Here is a 20,322-nt window from a genome sequence, read left to right on the forward strand (position 1 = left end):
ATATTCTTAAATATTTTTATTCTTTTTGAGAACATAAATGACTGAGAGCATTGTTCGCGAAAGTCTTCATTTTATCTCTTTAAGATTTTGTTTGTTTTCTGTTTATTGAGATGGGTTTTTCTGTATAGCCCTGGGTGTCCTGGATCTCACTCTGTATATCAGGCTAGTCTCGAACTCACAGAGATCCACCTGCCTGTGACTCCTAAGTGTTGGGATTAAAGGTTTGTGCCCTCAATAAAACAAGTCCCCGTTTTGAAAAAAAAGCCATTTTTTCTTTTTGTCAAGTAGAAATGGGAAAGGGCTTTCTACTGTTTGAAGAGCTGAGGTGGGAAGAATATCTTCTCATTTTTTTTACTCCTTTGCCCCAAGGGTGTTATAGTTGCAAAGAAATACATAAAGCAAAAAAAATTAATACTATGTAAGAAATATACTTTTCTTTCACACAGATTTAAGTGGGAATGAGGGCCCCTGGAAATTGGAGAGTATGGAAAACCTCCTGGAGAGACACAGAAAGTATATAATGTTTAATAATATGTATGAACTAGAAAAAATTCCGGGCTCTACTGTGAACTGTGAATATATGTACATATATTCACACATATATGCAAGGCTTCAAGAAGCATATGATAGACTTTTAAAACATAAATATGATGTATACATTCACACACACAAACACCTCTGCTTGAATATTATGTGAATTCATGAAAACTTCTGTTCTGGCAGAACTTGACAGTGTAATTCTTAGTTATTTTCCTATTGCAGTAACAATAAATACATTATGAGCAGGCAAATTATAGAAGGATTTATGGTTCCAGAGAAATAAACATCCATGACCATCATGGTATAAAACTATGATATCAGGAAGGTATGGCACATAGAGCAAGACCCCATCTGTCATCTGAACCCTCACAGTCCCTTGGTTTGGTTCAGAGCCAAGAGACCCAAGCCATTGACATTCCTTTTTAGACTCCCTCCTGACATGTGCTTGTCCCCACAAGGGCAGACATACATTTCTCAGGAACAGAATATGCCCGTCGGAACAAGTAAGAGACCCACCTGCCCTTGGAATACCTCACCTCAAAAACACCCTCAGTTCAGAGCTGAAAGACCCCAGATGCTGACACCATCCCACCACCTACACTCACTGCTGTGCCACTGCCACTACACAGGTGTGTTAGTTGGGGGCACTCAATGTTCAAGTGCAGGTCACACCAATCAGAACAGAGATTCCCTTTCGGAATCAAAAGGCCACACAAGCTATCAGAAGTCCAGTCCCCAACTCTGATGGAAACTCCTATCTGGAGACCAGAGGTGATGGAGGTTGCCAGAAATACAGACTACAAAGACCAGAAGACCAAAGAGGAAACAGAAACCAAGGGGAAAACAAACAAGCAAAAAAACAAAACAAAAAAACCAATAAAAAACAACTCCTATCTAACAAAAACAAAAATTTAAAAATCAGCTCCTAGACCTATATTTATTTCTAACCCAGATACTTAGATGCTAGTGTAAGAACATAATCAGCAACAACTAGGTCAATTTGTCACCAGCAGTGCACAACTGTTTTATTACAACAAGTTGTTAATATTCCAAGACAGCTGGAGCACAAGAAAACAGCTTTAAACCAACTTCAAGAAGATGATAGAGTCCTTAAAGGAGAGACAAATAAACCCCTTAAAGAAATCCAGGAAAGGAGCTGGAGAGATGAGCAGTGGTTGACATCACTGACTACTCTTCCAGAGGACCCACATCACAGTTCATAGCTGTTTTATCTTCAGTTCCAGGGGATTTCACACCCTCACATAGATATAAAGGGAAGAATAATAACAATTCACATAAAATATTAAAAAAGAGGAGGGGGGATCCTAGGGGAGAAAAAAACAAACAGTGGAGTAAATTAATACATTTCTGAAAGTCAAGAAAAAACAAATAGGTGAAAGTAATAAATAAAACTATTCAAGGCCAGAAAATTGAGAGAGAAGCAATAAAGAAACCATGAACTGAGGGAATCCTGGAGATGGACAATCTAGGTAAGTGAACAGGAACTACAGACCCAAGCACCACCAATCCAAGAGATGGAAGGAGAATATCAGGTGTAGAAAACAGGAAAAACTGCAACAGTCTACCCACGGCCCCATATTTCCTCCAACAAGGCACATCTTCTAAACTTCCCTAGACAGTGTCATGTGAGAATCAAGTATTCGAATGTCCAGAATATGGAGGACATGTATTCAAACCACCACAGTACAGCAAAGATGCTTGGATCAACACTCAAACAGGTTGGTTATTAAAATTATAAACATTATCCAGAGATTTAAAATGGCATAAATATTTTACTTAGAATATAATATTCAAAATGACCAGGATACTACCCAAAATTACTCGGCATTGATAGAACCAGAAAAAATTATCCATTTCTTTTTTTTAAAAAAGATTTATTTATTTATTATGTATACAATTTTCTGCCTCCACGTATATCCACACGCCAGAGGAGGGCGCCAGATCTTATTACAGATGGTTTGGAGCCACCATGTGGTTGCTGGGAATTGAAGTCAGGACCTCTGGAAGAGCAGGCAATGCTCTTAACCACTGAGCCATCTCTCCAGCCCAAATTTATTCATTTCTTATGGGAAAAAAAAACCACTGGCAACAACCCCAAAAAGAGCCATACATCAGAACTGTCAGCAAAATAAGTTCTACATAGCTAATCTAATCATCTGCAAATGACAAAATAATAGTAAAAAAAAAAAGTCAAAAAACAGAAACCATGAAAATACCTAAGTGGAAACTTTAGAATTGAAGGAAAAAGGTTTATTTGAAATGATAACTGAAAAGGGGGTAACATCCATTAATGTAAAGATGTGTCATAGATATATTCTGAGAAACACATCAAGAACAGATTCTAAAGAACCTTGGAATATTCATTAATACTGGGTTAAGTTTGCATATCAGGAGCCATCATGGTGAAGAGACTGAAACTGGTACAGGGAAACAACCCCCAAAATAATGGCTTAGAGTCTCAATTCTGACTAGCATAAGTTTGGAGATTCAAGAATCTCAGTGAACCTAAAAGGGAAATGTTAACAAAGCTACATCCAGTCACAGCATATCAAATTTTGAAAACTAAAAATAAAGGAAAAAAAATCTTTGGAGTAGGCAGAGAAAAGGAGCCATTAAATTTAAGGGACAAATAACACTGAAAAGCTTTATAAAATATGGGCACCTACATCTGTAGAAGTTACCCTATAATGGGGCGACAGATTAACATATAAAAAATCAAATCCCAGAAATGGGATAATTTTTTTGGAGTTGTTGGCCAGTGAGGTTCCAGAAACCACCAGGCATCATAGTCCATTGCCAATACTCATGGTTACCTTCAGAACATGATAGTATGACCCTACTGTTGAAGATATCACATGCCTGAGCTACAGAACTTGATAGAATCAAGTTGGCACATCAGGAAGGCTCAGTTCTACTAAATAACTTTTATAATACTAGATGGTACTATGCAAGTTACTGGAGGAGAAAGTAACCATTGATCTTCTTGAGCTGTGATACCTATGAAATACAATAATGCCTAGCCTGGCAAGATAAGTGCCCATTCGTGCAACCATGGCAATAATGTCATGGGGGAGTAACTAACCACTTTCTGATAGGACTGAAGGACTGATCCACAAGACAAAATCCATATACCTGGCACCATTTTTGGGCCAGAAACCTAAGACAAGATAGATGATATAATGCAAGGAGAGAAACTATTTAAATAATTTGTTAAGTAGACACAGGATTAAACCAACTACCAGTGATATATTATTAAGTCCATAGATTAAGAACTCTCTCAAACTTTATCAGAGAATGTTTATTTCCATTAGATTATGATCAACACAGAGACCCACAACTGGCCAAAAAGCAGAAAACAAGAGACGGAAGAAAGTTCAGCCTGCTCAGGGATCATTGACAAAGACAGAATGGAAAGATGTATAAGCTAGAGGCAGTGGATATCTACCAGGAGACAGTGTGTTCAGGACACAGCAGGGCATTTTGCAATATATACTCATGGTGGTAAGACAGCAAGCAGAAGACCCGGGCAAATTTGAGCCAAATAAAATCCAAATGTGGAAAGAGGAGTTGGACATGAAATTCCACCCCTACTTGAAGTGCTACTGATAATTTTTGCTGTTGCAAGGGAAATATTTGCTTTTTCCTAAGAATGTAGGCCCTGATAAAACTAGTATGTTTGTTCCAGCAGTAGGCCACACACTTAAGAATATTTATGCAGTACACATTGGCCTTGATGAGGGTGAAAAAAAAGACCCAATACTGTGTGGTAAATGTTATGGACACAGGAAGAGTTGGTGGAAGAACAGGATTAAAGTATGTATACAATTCTCAAAGAAGATTAATTTTATCTATATAAAATCTCTCATATTATTATAATTTCCTTTTCACTTATTAAACATTATAAACTGTATATATTTACGGGAGTATAGAGAATATAATAATTGTTGATTTACTTATAGCTAAACCTCCAATGACTGCCACCAATGAACTATAAAAATTCAAGTAACAGGAAAGCCATTTGAATAACATTTATATATTAATTAAATAGGTAGCTTAGCATTTTATATTCATATTTCACACAGAATACGTGATTATAAATTAGGACCTTATAAAGTTGTGTATTTTGGGCTACCATGACATTAAATGTCTAATGTCCAAAAGTAATTAAAAGAATCCTGACTAAATTAAGTTTTATTTTAAATGATATATACTATTTTCATTTACAGTAATTTAAGATTTACTAAAATTGTAAGAAACCACCAGATCAAATATAGATGCTACCATCTATGCCAACAAAAAATTGTTTTAAATATACTAATTTAGTATAATAATATACTGATTCATTAGAGCAATATAAATATACTAAATTACTCAGAGATTATCTTTCTATGACCGCACACAAATATACCTCTTTATAAATTCAAATCAAAGTGCCTATATATGAGAATAAGTGATTTTTAATAAAATATGCAGGTTCATTGTATTAAACTAGCAGCTAGTTACAATTAATGAATATCAATGGTGATTATAAATAGTCACTAAAAGAGTAACTTTACATTTTGATGAATTCAACTCTTAAGCATTAGGACTGATGGCTTTGAACAATGTTAAAACAATCTCTAGAAGTTTAACAAAACAAAACCAAAAAAAAGGGGGGTGAGGATTGGTTGAGATTTAGCTACAGAGAATACTAAGATGTCTAACTCTGAATAAGAAGGGATAAACTTAAGCTTTGTGACTAAACTCTCTTAGATTCATTGTTCTAGGTTGCTGATTTGTAGTCAGGAGTTCACTTTCTTTGCAATTTGTGGGTGGCTTTCTTACCTAGAGAGCATGCCCAGAGGTGTAACATTAAGTGATCCCATCAGCATGGCCAGGGCCATCCCTGGCGCTTCCCGTTCTATTACTTCTTTTGTGGCCTGTAATTAAAGATTAAATAGCAGACTGAGTGAATTAGCCAAAAAAGTAGAAAGGCAGAATAGTAAATTCCACTTCAAGATAAAACATATTTTGTAGTTCCTCAACCATTTAGATTTTTAAAGCCAGCCGGCTCAGTTTTTCAGGATCACTGAACATAAGCTAATGATTAGGAAAACCCAGAGAATGTTACCAGTCCCAGCTTATTCTTTTTCTCACGGTTGCAAAGCATTTGATAGAAAACTCATGTCTGATAACTGAATTTGAAAAAAGAAAATGTCAGATTAAGCTGGGCATTACTTTTGGTGGCTCTTAGGGTTTTTGTTTTGTGGAACTGAGGATGGAAGCCAAGGCCCTGCACAAGCTAAAGTAGGTGCTGCAGTGTGAGCTGTGGCACCCCAACACCCACAGCTTGCCTATCCTCCTCCTTCTTCTTCTTCTTTTTTAAGACAGGATTTATCTGTAGCTTTGGTTCCTGTCCTGGAACTCGCACTTGTAGACCAGGCTGGCCTTGAACTCAGAGATCCACCTGCATCTACCTTCCAAGTGCTGAGATTAAAGGCATGTACCACCACCACCCAGCTGACAGCTTGCCTATTGCTATTGAAATAAAAATGATTTCTAAAATACATTCCTTCTAATTCTATGATTTTATAACATGATTAAGGAGAGAAAAATCAGCTTTGCCATAAACAAGCTAGAAGAAAAAATTTATATTTTCTACTTTCAACACAAATTAGCCATTAGATTTCGAAAAAAAGAAAAATGATAGCATTTATTATACTAATAGTTATGATCCACCATTATTAAGATGAAGGGAAGTTAAACCAGGACTAAGTTAATGAAGGAGACAGGAAAACTACATTTTCTAACATACAAGCATATCTTAGATATATTTCAGGTTTGGTTTCAGACAAACAATGTTAAGCCAATAAAACAATAAAGCAAATCATATGAACTTTTTGGTTTCTGAGTGCATATAAAAGTTGTTTACATTATCCTGTAGTATATTAATTATATCCTATCATATCTTAAAAAGTAACAATAATGAAATACAGTGTTGCAAAAGTATGCTAGTGATCATCTGAACCTTCAGGAAATTATAACTACATTCCAAAAAAGACTCTAGCCTCAGCTTCTTGGTTGTTGATTGATCAACAGATATAAAAATAATAAGTTTAGACTATTGGGAAAATTACCAATGCAGCACAGAGACATGAGGTGAGCATATAATGGAAAAATGGCATTAATATTCTTGTTTTGCACAGTGTTGCCTCAAACCTTTAATTTGTAAGACATTGATATTTTTGAAGGGGCACACACCTAAATTACAGAATATGAACTATGATTGCACATTGTATTTAACGGTAAATTTTATGCTAAAATTAGGAATAGAACACATGACTTAATACATTTCTAGCAATGTTTCCATAAATGAAGTTACAATTGGAAGTGACCAAGAAGTAAAACTTGAAAAATTGAGAATTTCAGTATGAGGAAAAGCAAGCAAAATATAAATAATGATGGAACAGTGACACAGGCTGTACCTGTAACAGTTCAGCAGCAGTGAGTGATGGCTAAGGCCGCATCTCTGGCCAATTGTTTTCTTTTGAGCAAAAGTTGACATCTTGACAAAACAGTTAAAGCAAATAAAATATGTTCCAGATACTAACTGATAATGTAATTTTTAGGATATATATGCTAATTTGTGCCTAATATGCATATAAAATATAGGATTCCCTGAACTGATAAACCTCCTGGTCTACTGCACTTAGGATAGTCTAATGTTTAACAATAGCTGCTTCTTAATGAAGTCTGCTTTAATTTGAGGGCACCATAGAAAAGATTTTTTTGTTTCAAGACAAGGCTTCTCTGTGTAACCCTGGCTATCCTGGAACTTAACCAGGCTTGCCTTGACCTCATAGAGATCTGGCTGATTCTACCTCCCAAGAACTAGGATTAAAGGTGTGTGCTACCACTGCCTAGCTGAAAAAAAAATTTTTACTCCAAAGTTTTTAAATGAGTTGCTACTATTTAAGTCTAAAGTTGAGAAATGACGAGCTGTCAACTTCAGTCTTCATCATCTGAAGCCAACCTATCCAATGTAAATTTAGGGCCTTTTGATAGAAGACATTACTTCAGTCATAAACTTCTCCTAAAGTTTACAACGTCTCAGGAAACCAAAAATCTAAAGTCCTAACAATCAAGCAAAGGGAAATTGAGCATAATATAAAAAAACCTCTTTAGCAGAATTAATACTTTATTTCCCACTGTAAAAAGTCATCAGAAAAATAGTGCTTAATATGAATGGATTTAAATGCCAAATCTCCCAAAGATTCATTTTAATACCTTGGACCTTGGTGTGGCAATGTTAACTAATGCTGGTCTCCTGGAGTCAGTTCCTAAGGGAAGCAATTATATAGAGTCAGCTTGCCATATAATCGCTTCTGAAGACAGCCGTTTCCCTTTATTTTAGACTTTTCAGTTTCCAAAACTGAAATAAATGAACTTCTTTTTCTTTTAAAAATTCAATCTCCAATATTTTCTTCTAGGAACAGAAGCAATAATGAGAAACACATAAAGATTATGTATCCCAAGAAGAAAAGCACATTTTAAGGACAAGTAGGGAAATAGCAAAAAATCGTCATGTGGGCATATTTAATCTAAAATATAGACTAATATATAAATTTATCTACTTGAGAAACATTACTTATTAGGAGTCTACGATGTGTTTGTAGTATTCAAAGAATATGATGGTTCAGTGATGAATTAAACTTAGTGTATAAGCTGAGGCCTACAGTTAACAAAAAATGTAAAAATTGAATGAAAGAGATAGTTTGTCAATTTTTATAGATTCTCTAGACTATATCATGAATTTTGCCAGAATACTACCTGAAATGTCTCACTTTAGTTTCAAGAGAATTATTTTATTAGAAATTACTTTTGTGGTCCACCATTGGACATAAACAAATCTCTCAGTGAAATTTCTATTTATATGATGGAGTATCTGAGGTATTTTCACATTATACTGTGATTTTCTTTAAGCGGTCCTGCAGGAAAAATTTCTGATCTTAAGACTGAATAGTTTCTGCATTGTTAGCTTGCTTTTAAATTATTATGGTATGAATCATGATGAGCTGGGGGAAGGCTGGGAGCAGACCATGAGATTCTTATAGGTCAAGACACGATAATATGTTTTCGGGACTTAAATAAATTACCAACATAATCTTTCTTATATCTTTAATTTTAACTTTAAAATGCATCTTTTCCATATAACATTATAATCTATTCTGGGTTATTTTCTCTTTTTAAAATGACTGGTGTGGCAAAAGCTTCAATATCTGTAAAGTTATACAATGCTGCTACAGAGATACTGTCTAAGAGAAGGGGTTGGATCTATTGCATCACACTGTACAGTGAGTAACACCTAACATATGCTCAATAAACATTAGTAGATCACAGAAATAAATATATACAGTTATCTAGATTTGAGAAGAAAAAATTTAAGCTTTCTAAACTTCCGTATATTTAAGAATAAAATATACCATGACCTCTTAAAAGGATGATGAGAGTGAGAAGTCATATATAAATTACCTAATATACACCAGGGACTCATGCAAAGTTAAGTGTTTTCTGTCACTGTTTTCCAGTTCAATGTACAACCGAATAGTTTTGATTGTATCAGATAGATTAACAGAGATAATAGGAAACCATACACACTTATAACCAGTAGTTGAGAAGCAGAAATGAACATAGAAAATTTATAACAATAACACAAATGTAAGAGCACTGGTTATTGAAGAAAAGGGAGACTTTGATCTTTAGGAGTAAAAAGCAAAGTAAGTTGTGGATTGGAAAGACAAAAAAAAAAAAAAAACAGGGCAAGAGCTGGTGGCTGGTGCAAGCTCTATAGCCATAAATGGAAAAGTACAAGAAGGCATAAGATAAGAGAATAAAACCAAACAGAATAAAACAAGACAAAGTACTCTAAGGCATTAGAAAACCCAAACAGAAGAGTGGTTATAAGAAAACACCTTTAATTATGCATAGTAGTCAAACATAGGAAGAACCATCTGTGTCTGCTAATGTGTATATATAAACTGTTATCAATGCTAAAAAGATGTTATTAAAACTTTGAGATTATTTACATAATTATATTATTGTACTATTTCAAAATTTGGTAATCATATACTCTTAATTTGATTAGCAAATTCTTTTTTCCTTAAAAAATATAGTAGAAATTAGAATTTTGATTTCAGATAATGCTTTAAAATAGTCGTACCCACTTTCTTTGAACAAGGTATTTAAATTAAATTTCTAAATTTTTATATATATTTTTTTCTGCTTGAATTGTTTTGGACAAGGTTTTGTTATGTAGCTCAGGCTAGCAGGCAACACACTATGTGGCCCAAGTAGGCCTTAAAATCCTATGCCCCAGCCTTCTAAATGCGGGGTTGCAGACATATGGCATCATGTTCAGACTTCAAATATATTCCTAACAATGAAATTTTAATTCGTCATGAAAACTGACCATTTCCTTTATTCTTTACATGTTGGTGGTATAGTGGAAAGCATAAATGCCTTCCTTTATTTTTTTGAGGACAACATTAAAGTTAAAAATACCTTTCTAAGATTGCTAATTTTTATAACCTGAGAAAGTATATCATAAACAATTGAGAATTGTTGGTGAAATTCATGCTCACCTTTAAACTTTACTGGAACATTAATTCTAAAAAGTTGTTGATAAAAACAAACGACTTTTAATACTAATAGAATAATACATAATAACTAAATCCAAATACGTGCAAATGTAAAGCGACTCTGATGTAGATTTATATAATAATAATAAACAATAGTGAGATTACTTGTGAGCAATTATTTACATTGCTATCGATTATAGTATATTGACACAAGTTCAAATTACATTTGTTGTATTGAATATGCCCCATTTCTGTTTACATTATTTTGTAAATATTGTATGTATTTTGTCATATTGTATGTATGCATGTTTCTATCTCTGCTTAAGATGCAATTTTAGCACTATATATTTCTACCTCTAATTAAGATACTTATATATTGTTTACATTTTGAGGTCATTGTCCTTATTTGCTGCACATTTGTTTAAAGAGTGTTTAATCTTTTAATATGAAGCCTTAGTCTTTAAGTTACATAGGTATTAAGAATTACAGGTCAGTAGTCATCCATATTTGTCATACTTATGTGACAAAAGACTAATCAGGTTCTTTACATGCATAGAGATTGTATTCCACATAGATAGGCAATTTTCAAAAACTTCAAAGAACTGTAGAATATGGATTTAAATGCCTTATAATTCTGTTGACATGAGGCATGATTGCTCCTGGCAGGACCAATCTATTCCTTAGAGAATGTTGGGCACCAAAGACACTCCACTTGGAGCTTGTTTTCTTCTTGGCAAAACTGGTCTTTGGGCAAAGAACTGTCCCCTGCCTCGACTACTGACAAAAAGTACAGTGTCCAGACTGAACAAGCAAGATACAAGCAAAAAGACTGCTAAACCTTGCCAAGACAGGGTAAGATGGTTTTTCAAATTTTCCTGCCTCAGGAAATGGTCTGTCAGTTACTCTAGGCCTTAGCCAAAGTTGGTTGCCCCAACACTGCAAATGAGTCTTTGGTTGATTGCCCAGGTAGCCAGTTGTCCTTTTTATTTTTTGCACCTTTTGGAAGTTGCTTGATTGCATTTCCTGTTTATTCAGGTAATATTATTTCCCTTCTCAGGTCTTTGATGGTGTTGAAGACTAAAGAGTCATAGTTACTTTCCTCTCATGACTTAGCCAAGCCATTTTTAATATAAAACGTAGACTCCTTAGGAAAGGATAACTATTGAAACATTTAACATATGTTTTTTGTTTGATGTTGTTCATGCTGGCTGTAATTCTAATTTTTATGTAAGTTTCTGCCTCTTCTTTTCCCTGGACAATACTTAATATTTATTCTTTGTACATTGTTTTGTATTAGGTTTAGAATCTCTTATTTAGACAAAAGGGGGAGGTGCTGTGGGAACTCCTTCAGCCAATAGTCTTTAATATACCGGCCCACTTTGGGCGTGTCTCTTGTACTATAAATGCAGACGAAAAGCATGCACAGGCCTCTTGACTGCTGGATTTGGTTCCATTTCCCAGCATACACAGAGGAATATGGCTCTCTATCCTTATTGTGAGTTTATCCCCAAATAAATAAACCTTTGTTATACTCCATTCTTGGTTATTGTGGAAATCTTTCGTATGCAACATGACTCCATGAAAAACTTTTAGTGTAGTGCTTTTACTTGTTTAATGTAGATACACTCTTATTAAGAGTCTGAAAAAATTTTACTTGTATTCACATGCTTGTTACTTGACTAGGTAGATTTAATACAAAATCTAGTAATGATTACTACAATGCCATGTGGTGAGTAAATAACCATAAACCACAAAGACACACCAGACAATGGCTGTTGATAACTTTGTTATGTCATCAAGGTGAAATGTGATTAGGGTTAACAGTTCTCAAACTTTAATGTGCATCAGAATGTTCTAGAAACCTTGCTATATTATAGATTTCTTGGGCTTCACTCTCATATACTTCAATTCATAATGAATAGATAGGTTATCAGAATTATTATTTCAAACAATTTTCAGGTGATTCTATCATAATTATGGAACAGAGAACCTAAACAACAAGAGGACCCTAAGAGAGACATACATGGATCAAATCTACATGGGAAGTAGAAAAACATAAGATCTCCTGAGTAAACTAGGAGTATGGGATCATGGGAGAGGGTATAAGGGGAGAGGAGATGAGGGTATGCTTTTAAAACACATATATGGCGGTCAGAGAACACCTTGAGAGTCTCTAAATGTTGGAATAATTTATAATTAAATCATATTTAGTACCTATCTCACAATACAAGAATTGTGTATTATGTAAGATGCTGTGCCCCTTGGATGAAAAAAAAAAAGGACATGACTACTCCTAAGAGTCTGAGTTTTATTATAAATATAAGGGAGAAGATGGAGACAGACAGAAACAGAGACATGGGAGAGTTCAGAGTAAACATACCCAGCCAGCTGAGCCGGGCTCTATGAAGATAGGGAAGAAGGGGGAGCAGACAACCAGAAATGGCAGCCAAGAGACCAAAAGGACCACATAACCAAAATGACTGGGTTATATACAGAACAGAGAAGCTAGCAGAAAAGAAGGCCTAGTACAGTCCCTGGGCTAGAATTTAGGGTGGGCATGCCAGGCAAGAGGATCCAATAACAGGTAGGGACCAAGGGAGAATGGCCTGCCAGAGTCTGCTTTGATATGTTAATAAGCACCTCATTTAGTCTTCTAGTCTGGGTTTGAGACATAACACCCCTAATATCCTGACTTTAACATAGAAATAAGAAATTTAATAACAAACCTGTTCATAAAATCAGTTTTTCCTACAGGTGGTTGGTCACCTAACTTTGAAGTTAACTACCATTTTTGAGAGGCATCTAAATACCTTTTATCTCTTTCACAAAATGTCTTATTTTTGATCAGAAGGCAATAGAGGAGAAAAAATACAGAAGAAAATTTCTTTTAGTTTCTAAGACATTTTAAAGAAAACTGATACCTATGCCGTGCAAGTGTTTATACATGCAATACAGTATTACAGATATTAAGCAGCCAGAGAAAATTTAATTCCTGAGCATTTGAAGAATCAGATCTCAGGAGTGTTAGATATAGCTGATAAAAACAGAAAATAATCTTAATTTTTATAAGTATACAATACTATGTTAGATTAAAAAGCATTCTGAAAAGGAAGGTTGGAGGAGTCACTGTCATCCTGTACCCACTGGCAAGCTCACTAAGTTCCAATGGAGAATTCCAAACCCATGGCCACACAAATGGCACCTGGCTAACTGCAGTGGATAACAAAGCAATACAAAGACAAGAATATGAGACAGGGATCTATACTAATAAGAGGGGTTGGCAAGGGAGGGAGGACTTTAAGGAGAATGGTAAGTGTTTGGATGGAAGCTTCACGCCAGCCACTGGCATTCATATATCCAAAGAGTCTGGAATGTTGAGGTGTAAGCCTCACCCCAGCCCCTGGCATCCATATATCCAAGAGTCTGTAAAGTCTGGATGGAAGTTTCCCCACAGCCCCTAGCATTCATATATCCAAAGAGTCTCGAATGTTCAGGTGGAAACTCCACCCCAAGCCACCTCCCTCATCTCTCTCCAAACCCTACTGCATCTCAGAGACCTTCAAACAATAACTCCTCCTGTATTTCAAGCGTCCCCCAGAAAACAAGCACGTGGTTTTCAGGTCTTCTTTTTTTTTTTCCATTTTTTTTATTGAGAAAAGGAAGAAAAAAAAAAAAAAAACAAGTTTCCACCTCCTCCCAGCCTCCCATTTCCCTCCCCCTCCTCCCACCCTTCTCTCCCTCCTCCCACCCTTCTCCCCCTCCCCCCACTCCTCTCCCCCTCCCTCTCCAGTCCACGGAGCAGTCAGGGTTCCCTGCCCTGTGGTAAGTCCTAGGTCCTCCCCTCTCCGTCCGTTCCTAGGAAGGTGAACATCCAAACTGGCTAGGCTCCCACAAAGCCAGCACATTACGTAGGTTCAAAACCCCGTGCCATTGTCCTTGGCTTCTCATCAGCCCTCATTGTTCGCCATGCTCAGAGAGTCCAGTTTTATCCCATGCTTTTCCAGTCACAGTCCAGCTGGCCTTGGTGAGCTCCCAATAGATCAGCTCCACTGTCTCAGTGGGTGGGTGCACCCCTCGTGGTCCCGACTTCTTTGCTCATGTTCTCCCTCCCAAAAAAGCTAAGTAAGAAGGTGAACCAAAGGAAAAACATATAGTTGTCCTCTTGGCTATGGGAAGTAGACAAAATTGCCGGGGAGAAAATTGAGATCTTGGGGGTGGGGTGGGATGGGGGTAAGGGGAGATGGGGAGAGAAAAGGGAGAAGGGGAGAATGGGGGGAACTTGGGGAAAAAGGAGGATTGGGATAAAGGAAGGTTAGATAGGGGAGCACGGAAGCACAATTCTTAGTTAAGGGAGCCACCTTAGAGTTGGCAAGAGACTTGAACCTAGAATGGCTCCCAGATGCCCAAGCCGAGGTCCCCAGTTAGTTCCTTGGGCAGCTGAGGATAGGGAACCTGAAATGACCCTATCCTATAGCAATACTGACAAATATCTTGCATATCATCATAGAACCTTCATTTGGTGATGGATGGAGATAGAGACAGAGACCCACAATGGAGCACTGGACTGAGCTCCCAAGGTCCCAATCAGGTCTTCTTTTTATGTTTCCTCCCTGGGGGGCTAGAAAGCTATCTGGGAACCTGGTATCCATTTAAACCAGGGCTTTTTCTAATTCGGTTTGACTTCATCTGATCTGTATTATTCCATCAGTGGAGAGGCTTATGGGGTGCAGAAAGTTCTCAGTGAGAATATTAGAATGCATTATATACTCTGTGAAATACTCAGTAAAAATTTAATTACTAAACAGCATTCTAAAGCAAAATAAAGTTTGGGGTTACTTTGCATTTATAAATAACCAGATACCTAACTAGGAAACTTGTATCAATTTGAAGCCTGCCAAATAGCTGCTAAATAGAAATACAGTAGCTGTGTTCCAATTCTTCAATTTGAGGATGTTTACTATCTTTTAAAAGTTATTATTCTATTTATTTGTGTGTGATTGTATGTGTGGGGCACACATTTCATGGCATCCAAAATGAGTTTAATGAACAACTTGTGGGAGTTGATTCTCCTCTTCCATTATGTCAGTCCGTGCAACTCTGGGATCTCAGGCTTGGTGGTAAATGTCTTTATCCGCTGAGGCATCATGCTGTCCTGATTTACTATTTTTTAATGGTCTCTTTATTACCAGTCTGACTTTTTTTAAGCCACAGTTAGTTTTTTTTTATATCACTACTAACATAAAGAAATGTGTGTGTGTGTGTGTGCTTGTGTGTGTCTGTATAAATATATGAAAAAGGGACTAAGATATCAGGAGATATAGGAATTGTTTACTAGTGCCTGTTACTATTAATTGCTATACACCAAAAAAAGGATGGGTTAATCTCGTACTACTAAATGCTCACAGAAGGAAGGCTGTAGTAATATGGGGCGGCAGGGCTGCGTCCCCCACACCCGGCCGCCCACATTACTACATTTGGCGCCCAGACGTGTGAACAACTAAACCCACTTAAAAAACCTGAGAAGGCTTAAAAATAAGGGAAAGAGAGATTTTTGCTGTTTGTTGGTGGCGTGCTGTAGAGAGATTTCCTGATTCAGCAACAGTAGCAGAAAAAAGGCTGTGTCATTTTAAAGTGCGACTTCCTGGGGCTGTGCCGCCATTGCGATCTCTGTCTGGCTCCTGCGGGAGACAGAGCTTTTGAATAGAGTATTTGGAGTAAAGTGCTACGATTTGTTTGATGGCAACTAGACTCTCTGTGTTCTCGGGTCTGCTCTGCTTGCTAGAGGCAAGCGGGCGCCTCATCTAAGAGAGGCTTCCTGACTCAGCTTTATCTGCAAAAGCGTGCAGCTCATTAAGAGGTCCTGCCACAAAACACTTAAACGGTGTTGACAAAAAGCTGAACGCATGCTTTTCGGTTTTCAGCCGTAGCAGGAAAAAAGCTGCGCCATTTAAAAATGCCGGCTTTCTGGGCTGTCCTGCCAGGACAAACTCTGACTCTTTTACGCAGGCGGTTTGTGCGGTTTGTAAGCACAGGCTGCTGAAGCTCGCTTGCTGGCTACAGCCAGTACCTCAGCCATGAGGCTGAAAAGCTAAGGAATGGGCTGGATCCAGCCGGCAAAGCCACGCCTTTAATCCTACTGATATTGCATGGTAAATTAAAGACTCATGTGGTCAGAAAAAGAGAGATATACAGTAAAGAGAGATTCAAAGACAAAGAAAAATTTTAAATGGTTTACAGTGTGTTAAAAATATATGCAGACTAAAATTTGAAGTTCTTAAAGTAAAAAACATAAAAAAAGGAAGAGAGTTGTGTGTGGTAGCACACACCTTTAATCCCAGTACCTAGAAGGCAGAGGCAAAAAGATCTCTGTGAGTTCAAGGTGTAGTAGTGTACACCTTTAATCCCGAATGCCTGGGAGGCAGAGACAGGCAGATCTCTGAGAGTTCAAAGACAGCCTGGTCTACAGAGTTACTTCAGGTCAAAGATACAGAGAACCTGTCTCAAAAAGCAAAGAGTTGAAAGTAAAAATAAACAAAATAGAGGTTAAAACAAAGCGTACAAAGATGGAAAATACACAGAGACTTTTGATACTGTATGCTATTATGCTCTCTTTGAATTGTTTAAATGCTGAGGAAGGAGAAACAGATGCTAAAAGATATTTATTTATAAATACTGCTGAACTAATCCAACATAGATATTATGAATTTGGATCTAAGGATATGATACTTTGGAAAGGAGTTTCTTATTTTGTTTTCACAGAGGATGAGACGCTGTTCATTTCTTCTATTCCGATTTGGTATGATGGACCATGCCCTCCTGAAGGGTTGGTGTGAACACCTTCAGAAAATTGCTTCGCTCAACTGCCAACTGAGATGAAACTAGCACACAGGTTATACCATGAAAGACCTAATTAACGACGCCCCCATTCAGCAGGAAGCAGTTTGGAGAGAAAAAACTGCGCCCATGTTCCCAAATATGGTTTATAAACGTTCTTTTATATTTAAAGGGGGATATGATATAGATATGAATAATTTGCATTAGTATAGATTTTGCTTTATTGATAGAGATTTAAGGTCAATTTTGTTATATGTATAAGTGTTTCTGATTTTGATTAAGGTATTGTGATTGTGTAGTTCATTTAAATATGTACTGTATAATTAAGAAATATAGGTTGTTAATGGATAATCATCGATAATAGTAAAGCTTGTAGTCATGTTAGTTAGATTTTCTAGATATATAGAGATGTATTTCAGTTAGATAGACATTCTTCATGTCTTTCAAAGATTACAGAATAGGACATTTAATGTTTTAATAACTGAGGACTTTTCATGACAATGAGACACGTCTGCTCCTGGCAGCACCAATCTACTTCAAGAGGAAGATGGGCATCGAAGAGGCACCTTATGGAGTTTGATAGCCATTTGGGCAAGAAACTGCTCTTGCCTGGACTATTGCATAAACTGGACACAGAGAACCCGCAGAGAGAGGACTACTGAACTTGCCTAAGGTGAGATGATCTTTTGGGGTTCCTGATTCATTTTGAAAGAGTCTGCGAGACATTCTGCAGGACACAACAGATAGTGACTGAACTGACTTTGAATTTTCCTGCTTTATGGAAATGTCTGCTGGATACCATGGGCCTGAAGGCTGAAGATGGATGCCCCAACGGTACAAAAGAACTTTGGGTGACTGTCCAGGCAGCGAGATGTCTTTGTCATTTCTAGAGTTTGAAGTTTCTTAGTTCTTGTTTACTTAGGTAATATTATATCTTTCTGGAGTCTTTGATGGAGTTAAGAATAGTTAGTTATAGTTATAGTTTTCCTTAGTTATGATAAAGTTTATTGTAACTTTTACTTGATAACTGTTTTGTTATATGTAATTTTGCTATGTTAAAGCCTTTTTTTTTTGTTTAAACCGAAAAAGGGGAAATGATGGAGGAAGGTCATTGGCTAATAAAGGAACTGCCCTGGCCCATTTTATTGGTTAGAGGATAGGTGGGAGGAGTAAACAGAACAAAATGCTGGTAGGAAGAGGAAGTGAACACAGAGACTCCACAGCTCTCTCGGGAGCAGATGCCTCAGAGAGAGACGCCATGCCCCGCTCCCGGGATGAAGCTCCGACCCAGGATGGACTAGGCTAGAATCTTCCCGGTAAGACCGGTTCTCACAGATTGTTAGAGATGGGTTGATCAGGATAACAGAATTAGCCAGTAAGGGCTAGGGCTAAAGGGCCAAGCAGTGATTAAATGAATACAGTTTGTATGTTGTTATTTTGGGGCATAAGCTAGCCGAGCAGGCGGCCGGGGTGCTGGGGACGCAGCCTCGCCGCCGCCCCTATTACCACAGAAGGCTACATTGTAATCTTGTTTGAAAGATCCTAAATATCCTGCAGTACTACTTGGTAGAGAAATGGGGAGGAAGAAAAATTAGATAATTACTAGTTTGTCAGAGAATAGTTATTCAAAAGAATATGCCAACTTTAAAGAATTATGAGGATTATTTTAAAATGAAATATAAAAGATTTTGATACTTTATAAGGATGAAATATTAGCATAGACTGACTATCACACAAAGAAAACATACAACAGTGCTTTCAGTTTCTTTAAAATTAAAATGGGAGTTCAAAGATCACAAGAAAACAGAATAATCACTGCAGATAAAACTATTAGTCTTACATTTCTAATATATATATATATACATATTAGCACTGTCTTCTCTGTTTAAAAAGTGGTTTTCTGAGCTAATACAAAAACAATCTTTTAAACTAATTTATTAATGCTAAAATATGCTAAATATGGATGTAAATTCCATTTTAGTATTTTTCTCCTGACAAGGAAATTCTGATCTCTCTATACCTATATTACTACAATAAAAACATTAGTAGGACAATCAGAAAGATGAAAACACAGGTGATTAAAAATTATTCTACTAGAGTTTTTTAAAAAAAAGCAGAATTCAAGTTTGAATACACATTAATACAGAGAGGAGAAATAGATCCCAAGTTTACATGACTAGTTTATTAAACACATAACAAAAGCTAATGAATATGTCTGAACTTTTTCACATCAGGAATTCAAGCAAGTTTTAAATGATGAGAAACTCTTAAAAGGTGTCACCAACTACTAGGATAATAGGGCACAGTAGAGTGAGAGCGAAAGATTTCTTACTGGGCTTGAAATTATATTTAAGCACAATTTCCTGGATATTAGCTATTAATCTACTATTTATTCTTCTACTGTCCAGTTAGTATAACTCACTTTGAATTATGCCATCTACTTATAGCCAACAATAAAATATCTAATCTGTTATGATTTGATTAGCTATAAAATTAAAAAGACTGAAGACATGCAGTGGTGGTGCATGCCTTTAATTCCAGCATTCAGGAGACAAAGGCAGATGGATCTTAAGGTCAACCTGGTCTACAAAGTGAGTTAATTTCCAGTATAATCAGAATTGTTACACAGAAAAACCCTGTCTTGATAACTAAAATAAAAACAAAAACAAAAAAAAAACAAAAACAACAAACCCCCCCAAAAGAAAAGAAACTTAAAATTAAAGAGACTTCCAGAGTATCTCTATTTGCAAATGATGTGATAATATGTAAGTGACCCTAAAAATTCCACCTTGAAACTCCTACAGCTGATGAACACTTTAAGTGGCAGGATACAAAAATTAATAATCAGGGCACATTTTTACTGCTCAACCTTACAGGTCTTTTGAGTAAGTATTATGGCTTTGTCCATCAGCATGTATAGAGGCCAGGGAAAACTTTGGATATCTTCTACCACTGTTTAATGTTTTGAGACAAAATCTCTTACTGAACCTGAAGCATTCACTTTAGGGTGGGTTGGCTAGCCAGTAACCTGCAGTAATCAACATGCTTCTGGACCCTCACCTCTGGGGTTATAGTAAAACAACATTTATCACATCAAGCTTTTATGTGGGTGTTGATGATTCAAACTCATGTCCTTTACCTACTGAGCCATCTCCTCAGTCCAGAAGGCATTCTTCTTTCTGAATCAGTGAGGCTTAGAGAAGCGAAATGATTACTTTACATGGAAACGTTCTGACTTTGAACATTTTTCTTCAAGAATCAGAATTATAAGAAAAAATTAAAAATGCAGTAGATGATACTAAAAATGCAA

The 20,322-nt window shown here is 36.5% G+C and overlaps 1 protein-coding gene across 15 annotated transcripts in view; it reads right to left on the minus strand.

Annotated features, from left to right (window-relative positions):
- The window catches only part of Gphn (gephyrin), a 343,860-nt gene that overhangs the window by 173,187 nt on the left and 150,351 nt on the right, over nucleotides 1–20,322 (minus strand). For all 15 annotated transcript variants that reach the window (XM_041658068.1, XM_041658063.1, XM_041658065.1 and 12 more), the window contains one exon: nucleotides 5,386–5,480. In XM_041658068.1, coding sequence (XP_041514002.1) covers nucleotides 5,386–5,480 — 95 coding nt within the window. The remainder of the gene's footprint in view (nucleotides 1–5,385; nucleotides 5,481–20,322) is intronic.

Source organism: Microtus oregoni, unplaced genomic scaffold (assembly GCF_018167655.1).
Source record: "Microtus oregoni isolate MIOR12 unplaced genomic scaffold, Mior012 000009F_ref0000495, whole genome shotgun sequence".
Classification (NCBI taxonomy): Eukaryota; Metazoa; Chordata; class Mammalia; order Rodentia; family Cricetidae; genus Microtus; species Microtus oregoni.